Source organism: Uloborus diversus, chromosome 7, assembly GCF_026930045.1.
Source record: "Uloborus diversus isolate 005 chromosome 7, Udiv.v.3.1, whole genome shotgun sequence".
Lineage (NCBI taxonomy): Eukaryota > Metazoa > Arthropoda > Arachnida > Araneae > Uloboridae > Uloborus > Uloborus diversus.
The window spans coordinates 125,652,376-125,678,875 of NC_072737.1; the positions used below are offsets into that span (position 1 = coordinate 125,652,376).

The 26,500-nt window shown below is 32.5% G+C and overlaps 1 protein-coding gene across 1 annotated transcript; it reads left to right on the plus strand.

Annotated features, from left to right (window-relative positions):
• Window positions 1–26,500, plus strand: LOC129226094 (transcription initiation factor TFIID subunit 10-like). Its single transcript, XM_054860688.1, has 5 exons — window positions 1–184; window positions 4,404–4,564; window positions 9,409–9,473; window positions 20,138–20,246; window positions 26,154–26,500. The coding sequence occupies exons 1-5, from the start codon at window positions 169–171 to the stop codon at window positions 26,241–26,243; spliced, it is 441 nt and encodes a 146-aa protein (XP_054716663.1). The 5' UTR covers window positions 1–168; the 3' UTR covers window positions 26,244–26,500.

Sequence of the window (26,500 nt, forward strand, 5' to 3'; positions counted from 1 at the left end):
AAAGGGGAAGACGGGAAGCGAAATTTCTGGTTTCTGCTCTCTGAACTGTGTTGCATTGAGTTGTAAATATGTTTCTGCTGTCGTTGTTTTGATGAAAGAAGTTTGATGTTCATTAGTAAATACTGCTTTTAAATTTGTAACAACCTCATATCCGTTATAAATTTCAATATGGCTAACAACATAGGTATGAGTTTGATCAACCTTTACCATTTTCTATCTTTCAAAAAGTTGTTTTATCACCATTTTAATGGTTGGATGTCTACATCTTTGCTGATCTTATTCGTAATCTGATTTTTTTTTCCTTCTAGTAATCTAGTGCAGCGGTTTGTTTTTTTCTTTTATTTTAACATTTTAATTTTATTTATGTGTTGTCGAAGTTTATGTGTTGTACGAGCGAAACATTTGTAAAGGTCTTAGGTTTTGATGAGTAAATTCATTTTTGTACTTGCGATGAAAGATTCCTGTAGTTACATTCTTTAGAATGCAGTTATTGCTTACTTGAAATTATTCATTTCGCAAAGAAATATTATTTTCAAAATTTATCAAAAGATTCTGTCAATTTTACTATATAATTTATATTTTACTATCGCTTTCACGCTATTTCTGTAAATAATCGAAAAGCTTAAATCGTTTGATGTAAAATTTCAACTTTATTTTAACTGTTAATTTTTGCTCTTGCAAATTTTGATGGTTGTGTAGCCTTAGTTACAGTTTTTGAAAAAAAATATTTTAAAACAAGGAAATAGCGCAAAGTTTTGGCATTCTTTTGTATTCCAAATTGGATTTTACGTTGGTACAAGTATTTTGGGGGGGGGGGGAGACTTGCTGTGAATTTCCTCTTCTTCCTGGAAAAAATTATTGAAGGTGTATTTTATTGGTATTAGAAACCTATGAAAGGAAAGAAGCAAATATCTTTTCAGCAATGCTCTTCTATTTTCTCTGTGGGTCAAAGTGACCCTCCCCCTCCCTAACTTCCATTCCATCAATCTGAAACAAATGTTTCCGCATATCTTCTGTACATTGAGTGCTTTCAACTATTACGCATAAATATCTGACATGTTTTGATCTGCTCTCTCTCTCTCAGAGAGAGAGAGACCCTCTCACCTGGTCTGAAAATAGGTGTGTCCCTGTTTTATTCATGGGTGGATCCAGGGAGGGGGCCATGCCCCCCCCCCCCGAGAAAATTTGAAAAACAGCTAAAATCCCCCTTTTTGAGCAAAAATGCAAAATATTTCCCTTATAACACATACAAAGTCTACAATAAGGAAAACAGTGAGAGGGGGGCCATGGCTACCCTGAGAAAGTTTCAAAAATAGTTTAAAAAATCTTTTAGAGCTAAATATAAAAAAATCCTTATTATTTCTCGAAGTCTAACAAGAATATAAAAACAACAACAGAGAGCTATAAAACCACACTGAGGAAGTTTCAAGTATAGTTTTTTAAATCCTCTTTCCCAGCTTAAATTGGAAAAAAAAAAAAAACAATATACATGTCTAATTTAAGCAGATGGCATGCCAAATTAGTCCGTGTTCTTCTCTAGGATTCATTTGTGTGCTAATTTAATTAAAACCATTTGAATAGTAAAGATTTCCGAAACTAATTTTTGTTTCAAAACATGCAAGTTACTTGTGGTAAAGATCCTAATATGTCTCTTTACTTAGCCTCAGTATCGGTTATTTTCATAGATGAGAGCATTTCATGCTTGCCATAGAAAAACCTTGATACAAAATTTTCATTTTTGTTGCAAGGCAACAAAATTTCTAACAATGGATTTTATATTTAAACATTTAATGGGGAAATTACGTGAAATTTGCTGTTTTTCCATCCTAACCGAAATAATAATTTTATTTTAGAATTTTAATTTTTCAGCATTAAGTTGTACTTAAAGATTAAGCAAATCATTTTGTGAAATCTAACTAGACGTCTAACAAGAATAGAAACAATAATGCCAGAGAGAGAGCATGGCCACCCCAGGAAAATTTCAAAAATATCAAATGTATACTAAATACTTGGGTTTATTTTAGCATAATAGACCCATCTTGTTAGATGTGTTTACTTCCCCAATGGGGGAAAGAAAAGGTATGTGTCTCAGTAAGTGTCCAATAAAAAGTTATACATTTAATGATTGCGCATTAAATTAAAAGTTAGATTTGAGTTTTAACCTGGCTTTATGCAGTGCTATGTAACTATTATTCATTCTCTTTTTAATATGGAACCTTCCAAACCACTCCTCTTATTCCTCTTGTCTATATTACAAAGATCGTCTATAAACCACAATTAAAAAAAAATTAACTGGAAAAAGTTTCCAGGGGAGGGACTCCCACCTCTCATTTTCACCGACATAGTTCAAAATCAGCAAAAAATTTTGTTTTAAGCGCTTGAGTTTCTAAATGTTTCCGGAGAAAAACTCCGGTTGGAGTATGTGGTTCCTAAACCTGTTTTTTTATTTATTTTTTCTTTTTTTTCTTATAAAATTAGGCTACATTACTGGCTTTAAATATTACTGATTTAATAACTTCTGAAAATGTAAAATATGAAATATGGCATCAAAAATCTGGATGAATGGCCAACCTTGACTTTCTTTTTCAATTTTGAAGTTCCATTCTCATGAAATAAAATCAGACAAATTTATTTGTTTGGAATTTTTAGCTTTTACTTCAATGAAATAAATCAATCTTCTCTATAAAAAGTTATTTTTCAATAGATCATTAATTTTTAGCTCTGAAAAGTGAAGGGACATGCGGACAAGGTCCCTTTACTTTTGGAAGTGAGGGGCAGTTACCCCCCCCCCCCAATCCCCCCCCCCCCCCTTTGCCTTATAAGCCGCTTATAACCTTAAGAATTGTTAATAAATGTCCAAGAGTAAAACTTGTGGCAGAAGGTTTTCCGCTTAGGGTAAAAGCACAACTTCTTTAAAAAATCCAGGTATAGCGAAGGCATCATCAATAATATGATGTATTCGTTTCAGGTTTCAGGGTTGGCCGCATTGGACCCAATGGGTTTTTTTTTAAATACTCATTTAAAAAAACCCATTATTTAGCCCAGATTTGTGTTTTTTTATAATTTTCTGAGAAGTTTTTTTAGAAATTAATTCAATTTAAATACTTTCACAATTTAAACTTCTTTTTTATTTGTTCTTCACCGCAGACAATGGACATAAAAAATGAATTTTGAATTCTAATAGTATTTCTTAACTCTTAACGGCATTAAAAAAATACTTCAAAGATTTAAAAAACATATATTTAACTTTTTTCTTTAACTGGTCAATAAATAATCAAATTATCTTGACTAAGTTCTGTCACGTCTGATTTTCTCAATATTTGTAGATTGTACAGCTTAAACTACTCTAGCTAAAAGGCTTTCATGTGAATTATTTTCTGCAACCCAACATGTCACAAATCTCGAATAAACAAGGTATATTTTTTAGAAATTAACAGGTTTTACTAACTGTCGGACAGAAAACAGAATAGGATGTACAGTATTTTCATTACCTTACAAAAAAGTTTAATATTTCTTTCTCTGTACACAGAAATAGAAAAACAGGCAACATAAAATTCAAAGAAATGTCTTGATTAAGCTGGAACTCAGTAAATAGGGATTTAAACTACTTGAGGTTCTATAGTATTTTTGCATAACAAAATGAAATACAATAAAGTAAAATCCAAAAAAAAAAAGTAATTAAAAACAAACAATAGATTTTATCACTCAAGAAGTAACTTTGCCTTAACTGTTTTGGTAATCATGGAAACTAAAAAATCTGAAACTTCACCATTCTTGAGTTTGTCCTCTTTTATACTTTTCTTCAGAAAACTCTGAATTTTAACTAGTTTTCCAGCTTTTTTTACCCTAAGACAATTTTTACCCTTTGTCCATATACTTAGGCTACAATATGCTACAAGTACCCCACATTTTCCTTAAAAATAGACAAAAAAAACCCCACATTTCTTTTAAAAAAAACTCATCTTTAGTTGGGTTTAAAAAAAAAAAACTCTGGGTCCATGGGCTTTTTAAAAAAAAAACCCGGGTTTTTGCCAACCCTGATTCGTTTAAGAAGTTCTGAGAAGAAAAAGACAGAATAAAACTCTTATTTAACAATACCTGATTTAAAGATTTCTTCAATTCAATGATGCATTTCAGTGGTCCGTATTTAACTGCACAAAATGTATATTCTCGTTGTTTTAACGATAACTTTTTCCAGATCCTTGACAATTGTTAAACCGGGGTTATTTAAATTGTTTGACAGAAAAAGAGCACAAAAGAAAGTTCATGTGTTTCCATATTTAAAATAAACAGCATTCTTGATACATTTCATCGTCACATTTTGATCAATTCTTGATTTAACTACTGGATGAATAGTCACAAAAAAAATACCTAGGCATTTATTCACTATCGTATCTTTCTAGGGGAAGGTCCACCATCACCTGAAATTACAGATAATGAAATCCAACCTGTTCCAACATCCATTGCCAGTATAACAAGCGCATCTTCACCTATAAATATGCCTAAAACAGGAGGGCAGTCTCTTGCAGATTTTGTTTTGCAGTTGGAAGAATATACACCTACAGTAAGTGTTGTCTGAGTAATGTTTTTTTTTAACACGCTTTTATTAGCTTCACCTGTATGTATGTATGTATGTATGTATCTTGTAATGGAATCTTGCAACTCAAATTTCGCCCACTTCCTGCGATCGGATTCTTTTGAAATTTGGCACGCGACATCAGACCCGATGACGATGTAATATTCTATAATCAAATTAATTAATTAACTCTTTTAATTGTGAGTTTCTTCCAATTTTAATCAATATTTTGGCATAAATCCAACAATGTGAAAAAGGAAAAAATTTAAAAAATACATTAAAAAATGCTTGCAAAAATTATTTAAAAATATCTATAAAAACCTTTAATTTTTCTGCATCAGAAAAAATTTGTTCCAATGTTCCAAGATAATTAGAACATGAAATATAATTGTTTTTAACTAATTTCATGCCAAAATTTAGGTGAGCCTTCAATTGGAGATTCATTGCTGATCAGACCATTGTTGAACAATCTTTTATTCAAATGCATCTCAAATTTTCAAAGTAATATAAATATGATTTCCGCAAACATACATCGATGACTCACAATAGCTTTCCATCGGGGTGCCCTTGTGTTAACTTTAAGATATTGCCTCGCACTCGTTTTATAAATATTTTCAATTCAACTTTTACGAAAAGAAGTAATTGCAATTTTGCCTGATAATTCTCCAACATAAGACTAAAAAACAGAAAAATAAAATAATAGTTTAAAAAACTAAAAAAAAAACACGCTTTCGTTGTAAAATGAACTAAAAAGTGAAAAATAATCTTTGGATGATAGTAGTTGACCAATTACTTAATTTTAATGTAATACAAAAAAGCGTGGGGTGCTTCTTATCAGTTGTCCTGAATTTCTGCCATTTTGTTGTCCAAGCAAAAATGTGAATAGACAGCAAGCACCCCACGCTTTTTTGTATTACATTAAAATTAAGTAATTGGTCTACTACTATCATCCAAAGATTATTTTTCACTTTTTAGTTCATTTTACTACGAAAGCGTGTTTTTTTTAGTTTTTTAAACTATTATTTTATTTTTTTGCTCTTAACTGTTCATCTACAAAATGATAATAAATACCTAACCTTTAAAGATGCTCAATTGTTATAGTTAAGATTTTATAAAATTTATTATTCAAGTGTTACTCAAGCAATCTTCTGCTTAACTTTTGGAGAGTGACCATTTTTTTTGTTTCAAGAAAAATTGCAAAGGAGGAGGAGAGCTGGTCACTCAGAAAAGTGTACCTTTTTTTACTTTTTGACCCAACTTAATTGAAGATTTGCTATTACAGTGTATTCTCTGTTTTTGAAATTCAAAGCATGTGAAATGAACATTACCCAAGTTTTCCACATGTAACATATCTCAGAGCAATATAGAGTTGGGAGTGATTTTTGGATGTAGGAGTCGCAATTTGGGAATTCCAAGAGTCAGAGTTGGGCATTTTTCCTCTAAGTCTGCAGCTCTACCCATGCTTGTGGAGTCAGGCTGAATTTTCGGGTAAAGGAGTCTGGAGTCGAAGGCTCTAAAATTGTCAGTCCTGTCTCAAGTCATTTTCTACTTATATACAATAGGGTGGAGTGTAAAAAATGAAATTTTTTTTTGCAAGTTGCTATAGTGCAGAAAAGTTGTCATTGGTGATGACTTAAAAAAACAAGAAAAAAATTTTTTTTTGTAATCGGATGATATCTTTTGATAGCGCAACGAGCCTAAAAATTCCGAAAAAAGGAAAATTGTATGGTTTTTTTACGGATTAAAAAAAAAAAACTAATGCTCTAAGACAGAAAATCTGCGATTGGTGAAGCCTTGAGAAATCAAAATGAAATATTGAAATTGAATAATACCTCCTGATTCAGGAACAAGCCGGAAAAATCCAAAAAATTGAGAATTATCTTTTTACTGTGCTCTTTATTTTTTTTAAATTATGGTGAAAGCCTTTTAAAAAGTACTATATTTCACATAAATCGCTTGTTTGGAAGAAAAGTGCCACAATATGAAAATTTTAATTTTCTTTTTTTTTCACTTAAAGAGCTTCAAACGACGTTATCTTCTTTTGAAAATAATGACAGATTTTTTGTTCTAATATTGACTCACACACAACAAACTTACTTCTATTACAGTAAATTGCCTGACGAGTTAAACCTCAAACACTACTCTTGTCAAATTTCATTTCTTCGTATTATGGCACTCTTCTTCCAAAAGAGAGAAATATCAATTTTTTTCTTGATTTTGAAAGTGTCTTCTAATTATGCAGAACTCCCATTCTTTACAACAGATAATAAAATAGCCATTTTCAGATAACAGAATTTTATAAAATATTTAGTGAAATTTCTACAATCCAGTACACAAGTCTTATTGTTTTAAGTCTGACTTGTTGAATATAATCAACCAGATATTTTGGAAAACTTGGGCATAATTGATGTGGATTTGAATGATGCTCTTGTGTAGCCATCTCTTCTCTCTTGGTTTAAACCCTCAAATTTTAAGCGAAGCCCCATGTCTCCAAACTATGGATCAGTCAAAGACATAGTGAATAGCATTGTTTCATATCTAAATGAACAACAAATGTCACTAGACTACTTAGACATCAAAAGTTATAATGGTACTAAAATTTATACCAGGTGTTGAAAAGTACCCGCGATTCGTCAAATCGAAATTTATGAAGGATGACCTTTGAAATAGGCTATTAGTTTATTCCATTTTATGGAGTTGCCTTGTCATCAATTTTTCAGCATTTGAATGGTGAAACATCCAGTCCAAGTTCATTTTCTAGACGCTAGGAGAACATCTCAGAAGTTGTGAAAAACTGCCGGTAATAGATTTTCAAGTAATTAACTGTACAACTATATAAATAAACAGAAAATGATTTAGTAAGGATCAAGGTATCTTTTGGATGTATCTCAAGCAATGAAGAGTTGCAGTTGTCCAAATGATTAGTCAAATCTTGACCCCAGCCCACTCTGCCATTCCAAATGGCTTACTTGTGCAAATAGAGTCCTCAGACTTTACGTAAATCGATCCCATCAGATGCGTTAAAAGACATTGTTACTTTTATCTTAAAATGTTGCATGACAGTCTGGTTTGAAATAAAGAACTGCAAAAACTTCACGAACGGTTCCATTCATGTTTACAAGCCAATTCAAACCTGTGGATACTTGTCTGAGTACCTGAAACAAGTTGTTTTCTCTGTCACTGAAAGAAACTTTCTTTGTGCAGCCCAAAACTTATAGATGGCCTCGGGTTTTAATGAAAGGAGGCACATATCATACTAGAGTTTTAAAAGCCAGAGAGTCTATTTCTAAAGGCAAAAGCATCAGAATCTTTCATTCAATCCCTAAATTTCGAAGCCACCAATTCGACAGAGATTATTGCTTGGAGCATGACAAAGTTATCCTCTCCACTTTTTTTTCAAAAAGTTACTAACAAAGACAGTAAATATTTCATTAAAGCAGGTACTGCTCCTGACTTTGATATAAAATTATTCCCCTACCATTATGCAAGCCATCGAAAGATGCGTGAAGCTAGCGAGGGAGACTTCACTTAAAGTTTGTGAGTTAAAATCAAGAGATGGCTTTTTATGAGCAACATTGAAGTCCAGATCAATTTATGCCCAAGTTTCTAAAATATCTGACTATAAATTAGTTTCAACAACTATTACTTGAAACAGTATGACTTGTGTATCTGATGGTAGAAATTTACTAAATATTTTATAATCTTCTACTATCTGGAAATGGCTAGTTACTGTAAAGAATAGGACTTCTGCATGGATTTGAATATACCTTCAAAATCAAGAAATAAATTGATGTTTATGTGTAATATAGTGCTTTTTAAAAAGCTTTTCCCTATATTACTGGAAAAAATTCGAATGGAACTGGGGAATCCGATTTTTTAGGCTTGTTCCTGAATTGGAAGGAATTATTAGATTTCAATATTTCTTTTTTAATTTCTCAGAGTTTCATCAATCGCAACTTTTCAGTCTTAAAGAATTTAAAGAAACCTTAACAATTTTTTTTTAAAAAATCCATAAGAAAAAAACACCAAATTTTCCATTTTTTCGAATTTTTAAGCTCGTTGCGCAATTGTAAGATATTACCTGATTTCACTTTTTTTAAGTCTTCACCCACTGCAACTTATCCACACTATAGCAACTCCCAAAATAATTTTTTTTTTTTTTTCACATTACCCTATTATACAAGTTATTAAGGCACAGACAGTTGCTGTGAGGACTAAATTTTTGATAGCAAGAACATCTTGAATCTATCTATCCAGAGGGATCTATCCGTGAGGAACATAAGAAAGATTTGAATGTTTTTTTTAATTCAATAATATGATGCTAGTTATATGTCAAATCAGTTTTTAAAGAAATCCTGTGTGAAGGTACAAAAGAAGTTTCTCAAGGATGTCTTGAGTTCTCCAAAGAGCCTCAGGCACATTCCATGCTCAGAGGTTAGTGTTAGTAAGGATGATACTGTATGTAAATGCTTTGACATGTAAAAGTTGGGATTTATCAATGAATTTCGAATAAGATATGTGGTTTTGACTATAAATTTGAACTGTTGGAGTGTAAATACAAAATTAAAATGATTTATATTAGGTATTCAAAAATTCATAGTGTTCACCAGCCATAAAATTCATTGTTTTAGAAGTATATTTAGCTTAGGAGAAAACTTATATTGATATTGAAAATTAATGTATATCTTTTAGTTTTAGCTGAAAGAAAACTAATTTTACGTTTTCTTTAAAAAGCATACAAGATGTTGAGTTAAACTTACTTAATAGCTGTTTTCTCTCATATTTTTAATTTATTGTTCAAAAAAGTGTTTAACTGACATTGCATTTTTCAGTTGCCTGATCCAGTTGTGTCATATTATGTTCATTCTGCCGGATTTGAAACAACAGATCCTCGAGTGTAAGTAGAAATTGATTTTTGTGATGGTTTAAGATAGGATAGCATTGCAACTGTGTGTACTCGACTTTTTTGTCTAAAATATTCAATCTTTTCCATCGATTGTGGAAATTGTGATTTCACTTTTTCTATGCTTATTTAGTTTTGTTTAGAGGATGGCAAAAAAATGTTTTTCTTTTTTTCCATTAAAACATTGATTAGAAAATTTTCAGATGTCATAGATAAACAGAGGATTGTTACTTTTATTTTGTGTTTGTTTTAATCTTATTAAATTTATTTAAATTTTGTAGTGAAACACACACCTGCTACGTGTAGAAATTATGCATTTTGTTCAGCTTTTTTAACTCCTAAGCCGATTTTTTAATGCAATTTTTAGCTTTTATTAAACTAGAGCTGAATTGGTACTTTCATAAAAACTGTGTTAGCAGAATAGGTACATTATCAAAAATATGATAAAATCAGCACATTCACAAATAGTTTTAAGCTGTCATTTTCACAAAACTCTGCATTTGTTTGAAGCAAAATTTGCACGTGAAATTGAATTTTGAAGAACAGTGAACTCACAATATCTCAAATATTCCTTTATGTTGAAATTTTCATTGGTTTTCTAACTCTTGAAAAGGCTCTCAGAATTTTCTGCAATTTAAACTAATAATAACTCCAAGGTTTTTACTGCTTCCTTAGGACTTCAAGTTATCAAGAGTTGACTAATTAATTCAATCAGTGTATGGTTAGGACTCGATCCTTGTCAAACTAATTTTTATTCTTTTATTGTTTGCTCTTGGAAACTATGCTTCATAATCTTGTGCATTGTGTGTTAGCAATCTTTTATCATCTATTTTTTTATTTCTTCTTTTGATAATATCTTAAATTCTACACCATGTAGCCTGTTGAATTAAAATACAGAAATATTTTTTGCACCCCTTGCTTTAAAACTTCTTTTCCCACAGAAAAAAAAATGTTTGAAATAGAAATTTTCATTGATCTACTCAAAAACAGATATTGACCACACCATCTGCAATTTATGTTCTTGTAATTTAAAACTTGTGAATGTTTTGATATATTTTTATTTAACTAGGTCAACATTTATTCAATCAAATATATGACATTTGATGAAAAAACATGTACTACATCAATCACGTCACATATGATCATATAAGTACCAAGATTGCAGTTTAAACCTACAAATTTTCAGTTATCTTACTTCGAAATTTGGTTCAGTTGATTCAAATGTTTTGTTTGGTGTTGTATCAGGAATTGGCCTTCAAATTTTCACCAAAACTAAAAGTGAATTTCAAAATTCATAAAATGGGGAGAAAGTTTGCTGCCTCATAATGGATTTTAAGTGGGGTTTTTTTTCCTAAGGATTGCAAGCTCAAATGTATTTTAAGATTTTCATTTAAAAAAAATTTTTCCCTTATGTTGGACCCCAAGTCGAAAATTTTTGCTATACACCAGCTGCAACAATTTTACTTTGAATGTTTACAAGCTTTTGAGTTTCAGGTTTTTAATTGCAATTCTTGTTGTAAAATGGAGCATTAAAATTTAATTCAGGGCGACGACAAATCAGGGAAATATCGGTGAATTTCAAAAAAAAAAAATAATCGAAAATTCTTCGAAAATTGATTAAATCTTTTTTTTTTTTTTTTTTTTGGTTTGTGAAATAAATTACCCAAATTCTCTATGCAGTTCCCCCCAATTACCTGTTTAAGAAAATGTAAATTTAATTTGGTGGGATTATACCCTGCTGCATATTTGTTCATCTTTTTTCCTCAACGTCCAAATATTAAATTTTAACTTATTAACCACAGGATGAACTTCCTAAGGTTACTTCTGTGTCTATTAAGTTATTTATTTTACAAAGTTTGAATTTTCCTTTCATGTGTTCCATGCTGTGTAAGATAAACAACCCTACAGGCATAGAGAAAGCTGTCATTTAATGCCTTAGCTCCCTTGCCTTTACCCATTGCCTTGAAGTAATTGGCATACTGTAATCACCATTTCAAGAAGAAATCATTGTTTTCTAAATTAATATTGATAAAAACTTAAAAGTTATTACTTCTGCAAGTTTTTATTTAGTTGCTAAAATTGATTAAATGAAAAAATATATATACACTGGTATGCAAAAATTAAGGACAAAGTCGAAAAATTGGAATATCAGCTGAATATTCATTCAGCTGATATGCTAATTTTTCAAGGCAGAGCGGACAGAAAGACCAATCAGGAGATTTAAGTAAGGTGATGTACGGTAGCACATGCGCAGATATGCAGGCAGACGTAATGGGGGAGTGTCTGAGTAGTATAAAGCATGTTGTCGGTGTAAGATCAGTATTTCTGGCAAAGAGATTGCACGCCGTATAGTAATTAAAATCACACCTAGTTGCAGCCTCAGCGAGAAATGGCGAATAATCAATCTGTTAGATGACATCTGGATACTTTTACCCGAGGTCGAATCATTGGGAAGTTGGAGGAAGGTCGCAGTGTGACAAGTATGGCTGCAGAGTTCGGAATCGCTCACAGCATCGTTTCACGACTTTGGAGACAATTTCAAACTACAGGAACAGCTATCCGGGGGTTGAGTAGTGGTCGTCCACGAGGAACCACACCCGCAAATGACCGGTTTATTGTCTTATAGGCCAGAAGAAACAGGCGGCAGACAGCGGGAGAAATCGCTAGACACACGACACAGGCCACTGAACGACCAATATCGCGTTTTACTGTGGCCAGAAGACTGCACGGTGGTGGTCTGTTTGCACGACGCCCTATACGGTGTGTACCTCTAACGCCTGCCCATCGGACAAGGCGTTCTCTGTGGTGCCGGGAACATTGGAATTGGAGAGACAATGAATGGGGACGAGTACTCTTTAGAGATGAGAGCAGACTCAGTCTGAGTAGCGATTCTCATCGCATACTCATCTGGAGAGAGCGGGGAAGCCATAATCATCCCTCGAACATCATTGAAAGGGACAGGTATGGAGGTTGCGGTGTTCTCGTTTGGGAAGGCATCATGCTTGGTTAGTCGTACAGACCTTCACATCTTCGACGCTGGGTGGTCATTCCAAACTATTTACGTTTCGACTTCGAGATTTCCCGTCACGTGATCGATGTTGTCAAAAAAATCTCGCAACGTTGAATTCTGAACAGATCGCAGCTGTCTCTCGAAGAGGCACCGATTTTTTCGATTAGTTTGGTCGGCCAGGAGGTACACGTGACTTCTTCCAACCAATGTCCTTTCAGTGCAGCTAGTTTTGTTTTGTTTAATCTTTGCACGGAAAAGAGCGAACTTTGACGACTGGCACGCTAATGGCTATTCTTCAAAGAATACGTTTTACGTTACAAAGAATCACACCGAAATAATTTTAGATTTTCGTGAAGCAAATCCAGATGTTCTTAAAAATTAATTCTCCGAGAATTTTAAAAAATAGTACACAAAGGAAAAATGGCAGAGGGCTCCAGTGCAAAAAGCTTAGTCGAATGGCAAAAAGTAAGTCGTATTTTTTTTCATATTTCAATATTACAGTGTCTAAAACAAAAATCGAAGAGGTTAAAACAGCCAATACATAAATTTGATGAAAATTTTCCGTAAATTTTGTTGATTTACTATATGACACCATCTATATTAGTAAGAATGTCTTATATGAAATATATTTTTCCCAAGAAACTATAATCGAAATAATAATAATAACTTTAAAAAAATAATGATACTAAAAAAAAAATCTTAACCGTCATAAATGCAGACGAAAAAATATAAATAGTTCGTAATCGTGGATTGAATATTATGTTGTTGCCGTGTCTAATGAAGTGCAGAGTGCGAAAAAAACACTAAAATATAGGGGGGGGGGTTAGGGAATGGCGCTGACTGCGCCATTGAAATTTTTAAAGGGGCTTGAGGGGTATTTTTTTATTTTGAGGGCTCTTGCTTTTGGAGGGGGGAGTCTTCCGGATATTTGGGGGGAGGGGCACCCCTACAAAATGTAAAAGGTTTGTTGTGCTAATTGAGCTTTTGGGGATGGGAGCAGACATAACACAATATATAATCTTCCATATTAGGATTAGTAATGTGAAAACCAACCCTCCCCCCCGCTCCAGTTGCAATTATAACAACAATCTCAGTTTCAAAGACATGTTCCAGATTTTTTTTCTCTTCTCCTTTAAAATTATAATTAAATAAGCATATGCTAAATAAAAAGTATTACTTCTTCAATATTCCTGTTTTCAAATTCCATTTTTTCTAGGTATTGTTTTCCAAGACCCAATCTTAAGATATCCTCACAACAGTACTTTTCTAGATTTTTTTTTTTTTTTTTTCAAAACAAGCAACTTGTACCTATGATTACACAATTCCATCTTTATTTTCAAGATTAAAAAGTCAAAACAGCAATCTTGGTTACAAGAGCAGTTTAAAATAAATAAATACTCTGCTTCTGTAAATGTATATTGAAAAATATTCGTAAAAGTAATAAATTTTTCAATCATTATTTCTCTTCAGCTGATAAAGAACTTTAAAGTTCAACCCAAAGGAAAGATCCTAAATTGAAGAAGAAAAGAAAAAAGGAGCATTTTGAAGCATTCTCTTTTCCTTGAAATGCATCATATTATATAGCAGCCAATTTACAAATGCTTACAGTATAATCGAATACAGTATTTATATAATATTGCTAATTTTGATGTTGGCGAAATGGAAAATCAAATTTTAGAAACAACTCCCCAGAAATTACCAGCCTTTCTACTGTTTTGTAATTAGTTAATCAATATCAAATTTCAATAAAGAAAAATAAATTTTCTTACAAATTGAATTCAATTGAAATTGAATATTGACAGTAGGTAATAAATAAAGAATTTAGGAAAAAAGGGGGGAGGAGGATTTTATAGCAAAAGAAGACAAAAAGAAAAAAAAAAGGAAAAAAAATTATCTACGTCAGTGGCGTACCCAGCATGGGTGACACCCGGGGCGGTAATTTGTGATGTCACCCCCCCCCCCTGCTAAAACGCAAAAAAAAAGGGGGGGGGATTGTATATTCTGTAAATTTGAAATTCATACGATTTTCAGAAACAACTAGTACTTTTGTGAAAAAACTAAATTTTAAGTGGGATAATGTACAAAAGAAAAATGAAATTTATAAACGCTTTTTACATAAAATTTGCCCTAGACGCATTTGTACAGGCCGTAGAGCGGTCAAAAAATAAGAGGGAGTAGGAAATTCCTAGCCCCTTAATTATTTCAAATGCATTATATCTTGAAAGTTTGGAGTGCCCCCGATTACCCCCCCCCCCCACCCTTACCTTAATTCCTAAATGATGGGTTTGGTTACAAGAAAGTGGAATCAATGGAAGTTATCAACCGTAGCCGAATGCATTTTCATTCACAAACTAACATTTTTTACATTGAAAAAGAAGCTCTTAACACGTGTCTGCAATTTAATTCGGATGTTTGTGCATTATAATGTTGTTATTTGTTAAATTAAGCATTTTAAGCTTTGAAAACTTGTTGTAAAGCGAAAAATGTTGCATATATACCTATTTCATGTTTGCAGTTATAACCCCCCCCCCCCCCCCCCCCCCGCCCCCTACACCATTTTTGGGGTTGGCCACATCCTAATTCATTTTCCTCGTGCCAATACCTATCAGAAAAACCAACTGCCGTAATTTTATCACAAAAATTCCACGGACAACCACTCCCCCCCCCTCTTTCACTATGTTCAAGGTTCCTAACATTCTAATTTGTTTTCTGCTTGCCAATACCTTTCTGAAAAACTAACTCCCGTTTTTGTGTCACAAAAATTTAATGGAAAACCACTTGCCCCCCAGCGCAGTTTTAACCCCCTCCCTCTCCTTCACTATGTTCAAGGTTCGTAACATTGTAATTTGTTTTCTGCTTGCCAATACCTTTCAGAAAAACTAACTCCCATTTTTGTATCGCAAAAATTTAACGGAAAACCACTTGCCCCCCCCCCCAGTGCAGTTTTAATCCCCCCCTTGCCCCCTGCACCATCTCCAAGTTTGGCAACATCCAAATTCGTTTTCCTCGAGCCAATACCTTTCAGAAAGACAAACTCCCAAATTGTATCACAAAAATCGCACAATCTCACCTACTTTAGGGCAGTCGAGATTTCGCTCCGCAAATAAGCGCCCGAAAAGTCACTTTTCCCCTTCTTTTGGCGATTGAAATTGCTACTTGCGAGAATTTCCTTTCGAGACCCGCTTTTTTCCCTATAGCGCCATCTAGTGAAGCGATCAGAACTAATCTCGCAAGGTGAATTTTGAGCTTGGATTAAGCACCCTGGTTCAGTCAACGGAACCCGTTATTGTAACGAGATTCTTCTTCCATATGTGCGTCTTTTTAGAGACGCTATGGGTTCTCAGTTCCTTTTCATGGACGACAATGCACCATGTCATCGCACAGTAGCTGCCGAACAGCTTTTAGAGAGTGAGGATATTGAACGTATGGATTGGCTGGCACGATCTCCGGATCTCATTCCCATCGAGCATGTATGGGATTTTCTAGACAGACGCTTGGCAGCTTGTACCTTACCACCAGTAACGATTTGGGAGCTTCGATTGGCGCTGCAAGACGAATGGGCAGCAATGCCTCAACAACTCATTGACACCCTCATTCTCAGCATGGGCAGACACTGAAACCTGCCTTTAGTCAGGGGAGATCATATCCCCTACTAAAGACCGGATGTCTCTTGCTGGACACCCATCACAGGGATGTTCGGCCTTCAGTCGCATTGCGCTCCATGCTACTTTTTCAATAAAGCTTCTTTTTATCCCTCTGATTTCTCTTTTAGTAAGTGTTGCTTATATTACACGTGTTCTTACGTATTGGGGATCTTACGGTATTAAATGTGTTGATTTGGAAAGCTTTTGTACAAAGTTATATTGAAAAAACCGTCTTGTCCTTAATTTTTGCACAGCAGTGTATATATATATATATATTTGGTTTGCAATATTAAATTCCCCATACAGTTTCCCCCAATTATCTGCTTCAGTAAATGTAAATTTAATAAGGTGCAGTTATACCCTGCCGCATATTTGTGCATCTTTTTTCCTCACCGTCAAAATATTAAATTTTAACTTATTAACCACAGCAAAGTTTCCCAAACTTCGTGCCAAATGGTCCGTGGTGCTCTCCACCTAAAATGTTAAATATAATTGAGATTTAAGAACGAGTAACAATATTTTAATTACATTTATGAATGATTAAAAAGTTCTCGCTTAAGTACATGCAGGGCGCAGCAGCCCCTTCCCCCTTGGAACTCTCAGAAGTAAACATGCTACACATTAATAAAAATATACAGAGCAATGAATAAATAAATTCAAGGTGGAAAAAGTGTAAAATTATATTAGAAAAAATAGATTTAACCATGTCAAATCTTTTTTATGCATGCCAGGAGGGGGACAGGAGTCCTCAAAGTTAGTAATTTTTCCAGCAGGGGTCCGTGGATCCTGAAGTTTCGAAACCTCAGAACTACAGTATGAACTTCCTAAAATTGCTTCTGTGTCTGTAAAGTTGTTTATTTTACGTAGCTTAAATTTTCCTTCCATGCTATATAAAATAAACAACCCTTCAAGCAAAGTCCTGTCATTAATGCCTTAGCTCCCTTGCCTTTAGTCATAGTCTTTAAGTAATTGGCATACTGTGATCACAATTTCAAGAAGTTTAGTTGCTAAAATTGAATGAAAATGAAAATCAACTTTGTTTTTTACTATCTTATTATTTGCTCTTGCCTCAAATTATATGAAGGGTTTTTTCCCCAGACTTTAAAAATTCTTTTATTTTAAAACCAAGTTATATACATAAATGTTTTGAAATTAGTTGTTTGTTGCAAAATTAACCTAAGTTTTTTTTCTGACAAATAAAGAAATAATTTGAAATTGAATTATTATTTGTGTACAAAAGTAAAGTTTTTTTTAAATTTTAAATAGTTAAAATGCTGTGCTCATTCATTAAAATCTAAGTTCTTGATTCCTGAATGGCTCACTGCGACTGGTTGTTAAAAGGTTTTAATTTGTTTTACATAAATATGTCTATTATTTACGTAAGCAACACTACATTACTATTATACTTTCACTATCACTTGTTATTCTTGCAGCAATAATCATACTGCTTGAAAATTTAGTTCAAAATTATTTCCATATAAACTTTTTAGTTTTATCATGAACATGATTAGATATGTCTTTAAGAGAGTTTTTAATAATTTTTTAGAATTCTTATGCTAACTGGTTACTAGAAGTGAAATATTTGTTTTAGATTTCCTATAATATATCCCTGTAGATAATTTGATTTACTATTTTTACTAAAAGAAGGAATAAAATAGATAAACATATTCTATTTTAAATTAGCATAAAATAACTATACAGAAATTAAAGCCAAAAAATTAATCAATAAATCCATATTCAGCAAATATTTTTAACCTTTCTTAGAAAATTTCATATTGTGTGAGCCTTGCACTCTCTTCATTTTGCCGCAGCCTCTCGAAAATGTTAATCCATTTGTATCAGAGTTGATCCAATTCAATGCGACTCATACAAGTTTCATTAATTTTGATCAGTGTGTAAATGTATATGGATTTTAAAAAATGGAATTGTTTTAAGAATTTGAAGGACATTTAGAATTTTGATAAAATATGAAAATCAAATAATGCTTATGGGAAAGTTTTTAAAAAGTTGGGATATGTTGTGAGTTACTCTAACCCAAATTTTTGGTTCATTTGCTACCTTTCAATCAATAGGCTCATGGCTCATTCCAAACAGCTGAACTCCATTTGTTAAATATTTACATGTCTTTTAAACATTAATATTTTGCGTTTGTTATATTTTCTATCAATTTTTTTTATGGTTAATGTCTGAAAGACAAATAACAAAATTTTGTTATCGCAGTGTTCATTAGTGCTTTTTAAATCACAAACATGAAATGCTTCAATGAAGTTATGGTGTCGTTCACATACTATTTTACTATCGCCCATTCCCCAAAGTTGCCAAGTATGTAACATAAATTCAGTTACTAGTAGACCATATTTGCAATTAGGAAAATGAATTGAGTCCATCATCCTAAGGAGCAACTTTGCCACTAATTGCACTTTATTGCACTTTACTTGTGCCATGTTTAGCTTAGAAGGATATTTTTTTCGAATTCTTACTGTGTCTACATGAGTTCAGATTTTACTCATCTTCCCCTTTGACTTCTACATAGGCGTGCGCATTGGGGGCCCCAGGGTTATTGTGGTACTCCCATTAGCTTATATTAAGGAATAGCTTACCACCAGCTACTAGCTTTTAGTATTTATTAAGTAAATTAAGACCCAATGCAGGCTGCCTTTGCAAAAACCCACCTTCCCATAAATAATGTTGTTAAAGCAGCACATTCACAAAATATTTTTTGAAAAAACTCTTTTCATCCAATTTTCCTATGCATTTAAAGAATGTCCTTTGTAAATTTCAGCTCAAATTGCATGCTGCAATCTTTTAGCATCTAGTTCTGATTTGTCCTTTTCCTGACTTCTGCATTGTGCATAGCCTGTTGAGCTAAAAACCTAGGGTGTTTTCCATCCTTGTACCCGCCCCCCTCAAAAAACCCATTGAAGTATCAATATTGCTCATGGGGGGCGGATATGCTCTATTAAACCTCATAAAATATTAAAATGTACTCACAGTGCTCATAAAAATTGTTATAAGTTTTCTTTTTCTTTTGTAAATAAATGGAAGATTCTTTTAAAAAATCTTTTGTGGTGTATTCAATAATTAAACTAAAAGTATTAGAGCATTGTTTTTTTTTTTTTGAGCAATCACGATTGCTTATTGTTCTCATTTGACCGTTTTTGGTGTCCGTGCCTTTTTCAACTTGGACCAGAAGCCTTTGCAGCACCACCGTCCTCTGCTGGCGGCATGGCGCGGCTGCTCCGGTTTTGAGCTATCCGCTTCTCCTGGTCGGAGGCGTCCATGTCCTACACACGCACGTTCACACACATACACTCACACACGCGTACGTGCATACACACAGGTCTACGCACACACACAACTATGCACACGTAACCACCCAGGAGGAGAGGCAGGCTTGGGGGGGGACAGGAGCCGTTTCTGGAAATAATAACTCCAATGAGTAGGGTCCTGTCTCAGTTCGAGATTGCGAAAAACATAATTTGGATTCAAAATTTCAGAATTCAAATTAATTTTCTTTTTTTTTTTCTGTAAAATGTGCTGTTCTAATTTTGAATGAATTGAACGAATTCTTGAGGTAAATGGTACTAATGCTCTGCTTGTGCCTGTGCAGCAGCTTTAATTTGTTTCATATATTTTTAATTCATTCTTACATTTGTCTTAACATTTAGAGATTGAGATTTTTAAGAGCTGTATATAAATGATGATACATTTTTTTTTAAATCATATTTCAGCTCCTCCTCTCTTTGTCACATGCCTTGCTATATTATATACCTAACAATATTGTTACGAAAAAATGTGTGTCACACTTCACGTACCGCCCTTTTGTGACAATTTCACAAACTCTCTCTTTTCCTCCCTTAAAGTGTGGCATCATTCATAGAAGACCCCTTATTCATTATTCAGCAAATTTAAAACAAAATCCATATCTTAGTTTCTTTTTCCAAAAAACTGTCACCCCAATGTTTTTTCTCTCCCTAATTTCTGTTTTATATATTTTTTAACAGGATGAGACTCATATCCATTGCAGCTCAAAAATTCATTTCTGACATTGCGAATGATGCATTGCAGCATTGCAAAATGCGAGGTGCTGGTCAAAGCAAAAAAGCAGCAAAAGTAAGCTTTTTCTTTTTCTAAAAATTTTTCATTTTTTAAACTGATCAGTAGTGAAATTGCCTAACTAATTTCTAGGGAAAAAAGTGTTTTGCTGTACAAATTCTGTGACTCCCCTTTTTTATGTAATGAAGATTAAATTGAGTTGTTTTATTCAATTACCATTTTTCATTGCATACTAACTTTTTACTTGGTGATTACCTTTGGTTGTTAGCCATTCCTCCTCTAAAGCATCAATAATGCTCGAAGTAAAGTGTTATTTAGTTAACATGGAAACTTTAGTTGCAAACAGCAGCAGGATTGCTCTTCTACTCATTTTTGGCACAACACGAGCAATACGATTATGCTAGGAACTCACTCAATTAGGTAAGAAAATAATCATTAGAAGTTAACTAAAGATAGTGATGGTGGTCACCCTTTTTTTCCCAAACAGCGTCAAACGTAAAAAATCTGCTAGAAAAATACCGTTTTTGTGCAAAAACAAAATTTTTATTTTTGTCACAGTATTTTATTGTTTCAAAGGCAACATAACTGCCAACCTTTCAGATTTAGAATTTATGCATTTTGGCCATTATTTTTCCAAAATGTATAATGGCCCCAGGCATGAAAAAATACCCCTCAAAACAACCCCCTTCCGCCTAAAAATTTCAATGGTGCAGTCTATGCCATGACCCTCCCTTAGTGGGCACCCCTGGGTTCCGACATGCCTTATTCAATTAAGCAGGGTATTCGATTATACGATAATACAAAAATATATTTTTGAAGTATTTTGCTGATATTATATTCATTATTACTACTATAAATGGTTAATTATTCTTTGTTACTTAAATATACACATGAATTTAGTACTTAAATATACACATAAATTTTACCAAAATTTAAATACTTAATCTTAATGCAAGTGATAAAAAAAATTAAATGTACTACATATATGAATACAAAAAAAAAATATATATATTTACTTAGTTTCATTTCATTTTAAAGAACTCTTCCTCAATTTTATTAGCGATCTGTTTATTCTCGAAACCTGAATTTAGATATCCGAATTTTTTTCGCAGTTATCTGCCTGTGTTTTTCTATTTTTTATTGCTTCCAAAACTTTTTACTGAACACATAAGCTCACATCCTTTCTTTTTGCGTTCATTTTACCACACAACCAGTCTAAAGCAGAGCAGAAAATCAACAGGTAACCGGTTTTAGAAAAAGCCTTTCCGTATTCTTCAGCTACAGCATTGTCAAACATCAAACCAAGTCTAACATTGTGATTGACAACTGTCTCTTCCAAGAAAAACTAAATGGCCCTGAGAACCACTTTTTTGTACAGAAGGCAGTCAAGTTCCTTGAAACATTAGATGGGACAGGATCAGACATGACCAGAATCAATCACAGAAATTTTTCAATCCTCGCTCAATGCATGTGGTCCAATTCTTTCAACTCTCCAAACACCCAACTCCAGATGAATTTTACAACCTGAGATAAGATTGCAGCTAGAAGCCAACTAGGATAACTGTTAGCCCCTCTTTTGTGCTTTGTTACAAGTGACCTTTTACTTTCAAGGGGTGAACTGGGATTTCTTCCCAAGAAATGGACAAAAAATTCGGTTTGAAATAAAAATTTCGCTCAAGAAACTTTGAATATGTATGCGATTAAGTGAGGTATGGATGAAAAAAATATTTCTTAAAGTGGGGAATTTTAACATTATTGCTGCAGGAATTTTTTTTGTTCCACTGATTTATATTCCTACAAGCGGGGTATTCGATTTTCCGTTACCCAATTAAGTGAAGAAGACAGTATTAGTAAATCAATTGTTTTACTTGAACAAATCATATTTGTTTAATGCAATTATTATCAAGTGTTTGTGATGTGTCAAAATACTTCAGGGTAAATAATTTAAGTCTAATATTATGTCTAAGTGTTTCTTCGGAGAAAGTTATTGTGTACAAAATTCATCAAAATCTTAAGAACGGTCATTCCATATCAAATCAACCCATAAAAAATAAATTTTTAAGGTCAATGTTTTGGATTGTTATGATTTTTTGTCCGTTTATTATACTTACCTTCAGGATGAAAAAAACTGAAGTTTCAAATTTTTTCAACAATTCTTTGCAAAGTTATGCCTTTTTTTTTAATTTTGTAGGAATTCTAAATTTTGCATTGATTAAAATCTTAAAAGGGCTGTTATTAGAGTACTATTTGACTTAGAAGTCAACAATTGGTGCTTTTTTGTTTAGTCTTTTATGAGGTTTTCAAAAAAGTAAAACAAAGCTTAGTTGCTAAAAAAATGTTTTTTAATTTTTTTTATAAAATTTTTTAATTTGTAAAAATTCAAAATCGAAATTTTTAATTTTTTGGGTAAAAAAGTTACTTAGCCTTTTGTTAGCAACATTTATTCAAAATTTCAAGATGGCATTCTTTTGGTATCATGCAGAAAAAAAATCATCTTTCAATAGTTGCTTAAATTCTTGTTGTAAAAAACACCTGATCTGCTTAAGAGTGATTCAAGTATAAACCATAGCCATTGCATCAAAAAACAAGTACTTAACAATTACAAGCATTTACAACAACTGAACCTTTTTTAAGCACTATTTTAGTAACAAATTTACTATGCTTTTATCCAATATATAAATTATGAATACATAGGGTTATATTTGGTTTAAACCAAAATGCTTTTTTTTTTTGTACAGCCAAATCCCTCCTCCCCCAAATGTTTTCATGTATTTTCATTTTATTCTAAAATGCAAAATTCAATTCATGCAAAGTTACCAGCAAAGTAGAGATTAAAGACCAAATTAAAAAAATTGCAAAACTATTATTATTTTTTAATATGCTGCAAGTATTCTAATCCCCCCCCCCCCTCCCCATGTTTCCAATTAATGCAGCTAAGGTACATAAATGCACAAAGCAGACAAACTAAGTTTTTAAAAATTACATAGAGCAAAACCCAACTAGATCACTGTCACTATTCTCTCTCTTTCTCTCCCCCCCCCCCCCCCCATCTTTTACATTTGAAAATATCCCAAAAAGCATATTTTAGCCAAAACTTCATCCTACTACTTAATTTGCTTGCTTGGTTACTTAAAATGTATAGAGATACATTATGGATCAGTAGTATATATGAATCTTAACTCTAAATAATTTTTAAATAATGAGAAAAAAAATAAGAAATCCTAAAGTACTTTGAAGGCATAAATGGCTCTAACACCCTCACACTTGTCGGCATTACTATGCTTCAACCACAACACAGTCAGAACAGGGGGGGGGGGGGGATGCATCAAATTTTGAAACATAAAATATGCTTGAAACTCTGTGCACTTAAAAGTAAAATTTAATGTCTAATTTTCACTTTTCAAAGAACTTTTTTTTGATCATTACTTGGATTTGAACAGTCAAAAAAAAAAAAAAAAGAAAGAAAGAAATTAGTGTTGGAAAAGACTTTAGAACTTTTATTTTCATTTGAAGCTTTCATTAAAATATTTTTTAAATATTTTAGATAAATCATTTTGCCAAATATATGAAACCAGGAGAAATCAAGTCTGTAATGAACCACAAAACGATTTTCTTAAAACCTATTCTTCTTATTAGTATGAGTGTTGTCATTGATACATAAGGTAATTATAACATGATCTACAACTTTATTTAGCTTTAAACAAAATATTTGTTCATCTTTTGGTTTTATAGTATTTAATATATATCAGACTTGTGATTCATTTGTAGATACTGCAAAATCATTTCTACGTACACAAATTATGCTTAAGAATGAAAAAATATTTCACTAGTTTTCATTCCTGGTTAACTACAATTAATCATGTCTTAATTCTGATGATTCTCAACTACTTACAGAATAAATGAATCGACTTTACAAATTAATAATACATAAAGTTATCTACTCTGGGGTGACGATCCCATTACAGACCCCATCCCCCCCCCCCACGGAATGAAACCCCATTCACAGAGGACCATAGACTCCATTAAAAAACAACTCCCTTAAATATCTTAATGGCACCTTATTCACCATGCTCCCCCCCCCCCCCCCTCCTCCCACTTGGGTGATCAATCTGGTCAAGCTAGTATGAATTGTTATGTGAATGAAGAGGTTAAATGAGGAAAAAAAAAATTTCCTTATGATACCACAAAAATGCCATCAAGAAATTTTGAATAAATGTTGCTAAAAAAAGGCTGAATAAAATAAACTTTTTTCAAAACAAATTAAAATTTCAATTTTGAGGGTTTTTTTTTTTTTTTTTTTTTGAAATTTTAAAAATTTTTGTAAAAAAAATTCAAAAAAAAAAGGTAGAGTACCTAGGTTATATCACATATTTTATAAAACCTCATTAAATATTGAACAAAACGGTACCAGTTTCAGCTCTTTAAGTCAAATAGATTTTTAATTACAGCCTTTTTAAGATTACTCAGTAATACAAAATTTGTGACTTCGTCAAAACTTTAAAAGTTTATAAATCAACAACGAATGATCAAAAAAGTCCAAAACTTGGTATATTTTCCTTGTGCTAATACTCCCATTTGAGCCAAAAATCAGCAAAATCGGAAGACATGAGGTTTCGGCCATTGGTTGATTTGATGTGGAATAACCTGAAAACACAAGTTAAGTTGTAAGAATTACATGAATTTTGACTTATCTGCTTCAATACTCTCGAAACCAGCCCTAACAAAATTTACTTTTTTACATTTTTTGCTGTTATCTTTTTTTTTTATTTTTTGCCCCTCCTCCCTCCATTAGCCTTAATTGTCGCCACTTGTATGCTTTATGCTGCCCTTCCAAATATTTCAGTCCCATTGAATCCGACTTAATTCAAGTGAGTACCATTTTTTGAAGTGTGAGTATGATTTTTGGAAGTCTATTAATGTTTGATAAAGCTTCAGTCATTTAAATGCTATTTACAAGAAATCTTTTAAAAATCAAAGATGATGTTTGATAAAACCATATTTTCTCCTCAAATAACGTTGTTTAAAATCTCCCATTTTCTATCTTGAAACTTTGACCCAAGCTCCTGTTTTTTCATTTCATAAGGTTGGCAGGTCTTTTTGAAAAAAAAAAACAGCATTTATGTATAAATCATGGGAAATAACTAGCAGAAATAGTGGAAGTCGTGAATTTGAAACAAAAATTCAGCTGACACTTTTTCTATGCAATCACATTTAAGACACTATTTAACTTCTGTTATTTTCATGTGTTTTGTTCTTTCATATTGCATGCTTCCAAATCTGTTTCTTTTAAGTTATTACAAATTACTCATTGCATCTAAAGGACTTTCTAATCTTTCTTAACCTAGTGATAGACCACCTTTAAATATCAGAATTTCTTTCACCTAGTAAAAGTTTGTTTTTCTCTAAAAATAAAAGCCTAGCATGTTGTGGTCATCACAAAGTTGTCTTTTAGATCTATTTCTAATGAGTTATTGGTTCGTGAAGTAAACTCGCGCACTATTAATTTTTGCAATTGGCAGAAGCAGAATCAAGAGCAAAAATTTACTTTAACTTCTGAGCTTTTTTTTTTTTGGGGTCATAACCACCTTTATATGTATATATAAACTACCTTTTTCGGATTGCTATTTTTTGTTAAAAAAAAGAGTTCTGGAAGGGGGAGTTATGAGTAAAACCTCCTTCCTAGCTTCGTCAATGTACTCTTCTAAGTATCTACAAAAACTGCTCCGTTGCATACTGCTTTATTTTTTTTCTTTTTAACAAGTAAGAATTGGAGGAACTGTTAAGAATTTTTTAATTCTTTCTTGTCTTTAGTTAAGCCTTGTTTTGCATTTATTATTTCATGTGCTTTTATTTCTTTCATGTTCGGAAGATTTCAGCGGTACTGTGTGTATGAGTTAACTAAAATCTATAAATTGTTATCTTGTTCTTATTTTCATTGATAAATTTATTGCATTTTCTTTTCAGGACAAGCGATTTGTTTTAACTATGGAAGACCTAACTCCAGCGTTAGCTGAATATGGCATTAATGTGAAGAAACCTCATTATTTCGCATAAGTTGTGCATCTTTTGTAAATAGTCTGTTTCATTTAGTAAATTATGTCATTTTGGTGCTTTATGGTTCTATTTTTTAATTAAAAGTTTGTACATTTCTTTGAATTAATGGCTTTATTTCATATTTCAAGATCTATTTCACAATGACGCTTATGTTAGTTCTTATATACTCAGTTTTTCCTGTTTTAAAAAAGCTTGTTCTAGTTTATTTGCTCTGTATCTTCAGATTAACACATGCATACTCCTTGTATATTCTGTCA

Excerpts from the sequence above, each read along its gene's own strand:
- LOC129226094 (XM_054860688.1), top strand. Across the intron at positions 9,474-20,137 it reads GAAACAACAGATCCTCGAGT|GATGAGACTCATATCCATTG; the intron begins GTAAGTAGAAAT and ends ATTTTTTAACAG. Across the intron at positions 20,247-26,153 it reads AAAGCAAAAAAGCAGCAAAA|GACAAGCGATTTGTTTTAAC; the intron begins GTAAGCTTTTTC and ends TTTTCTTTTCAG.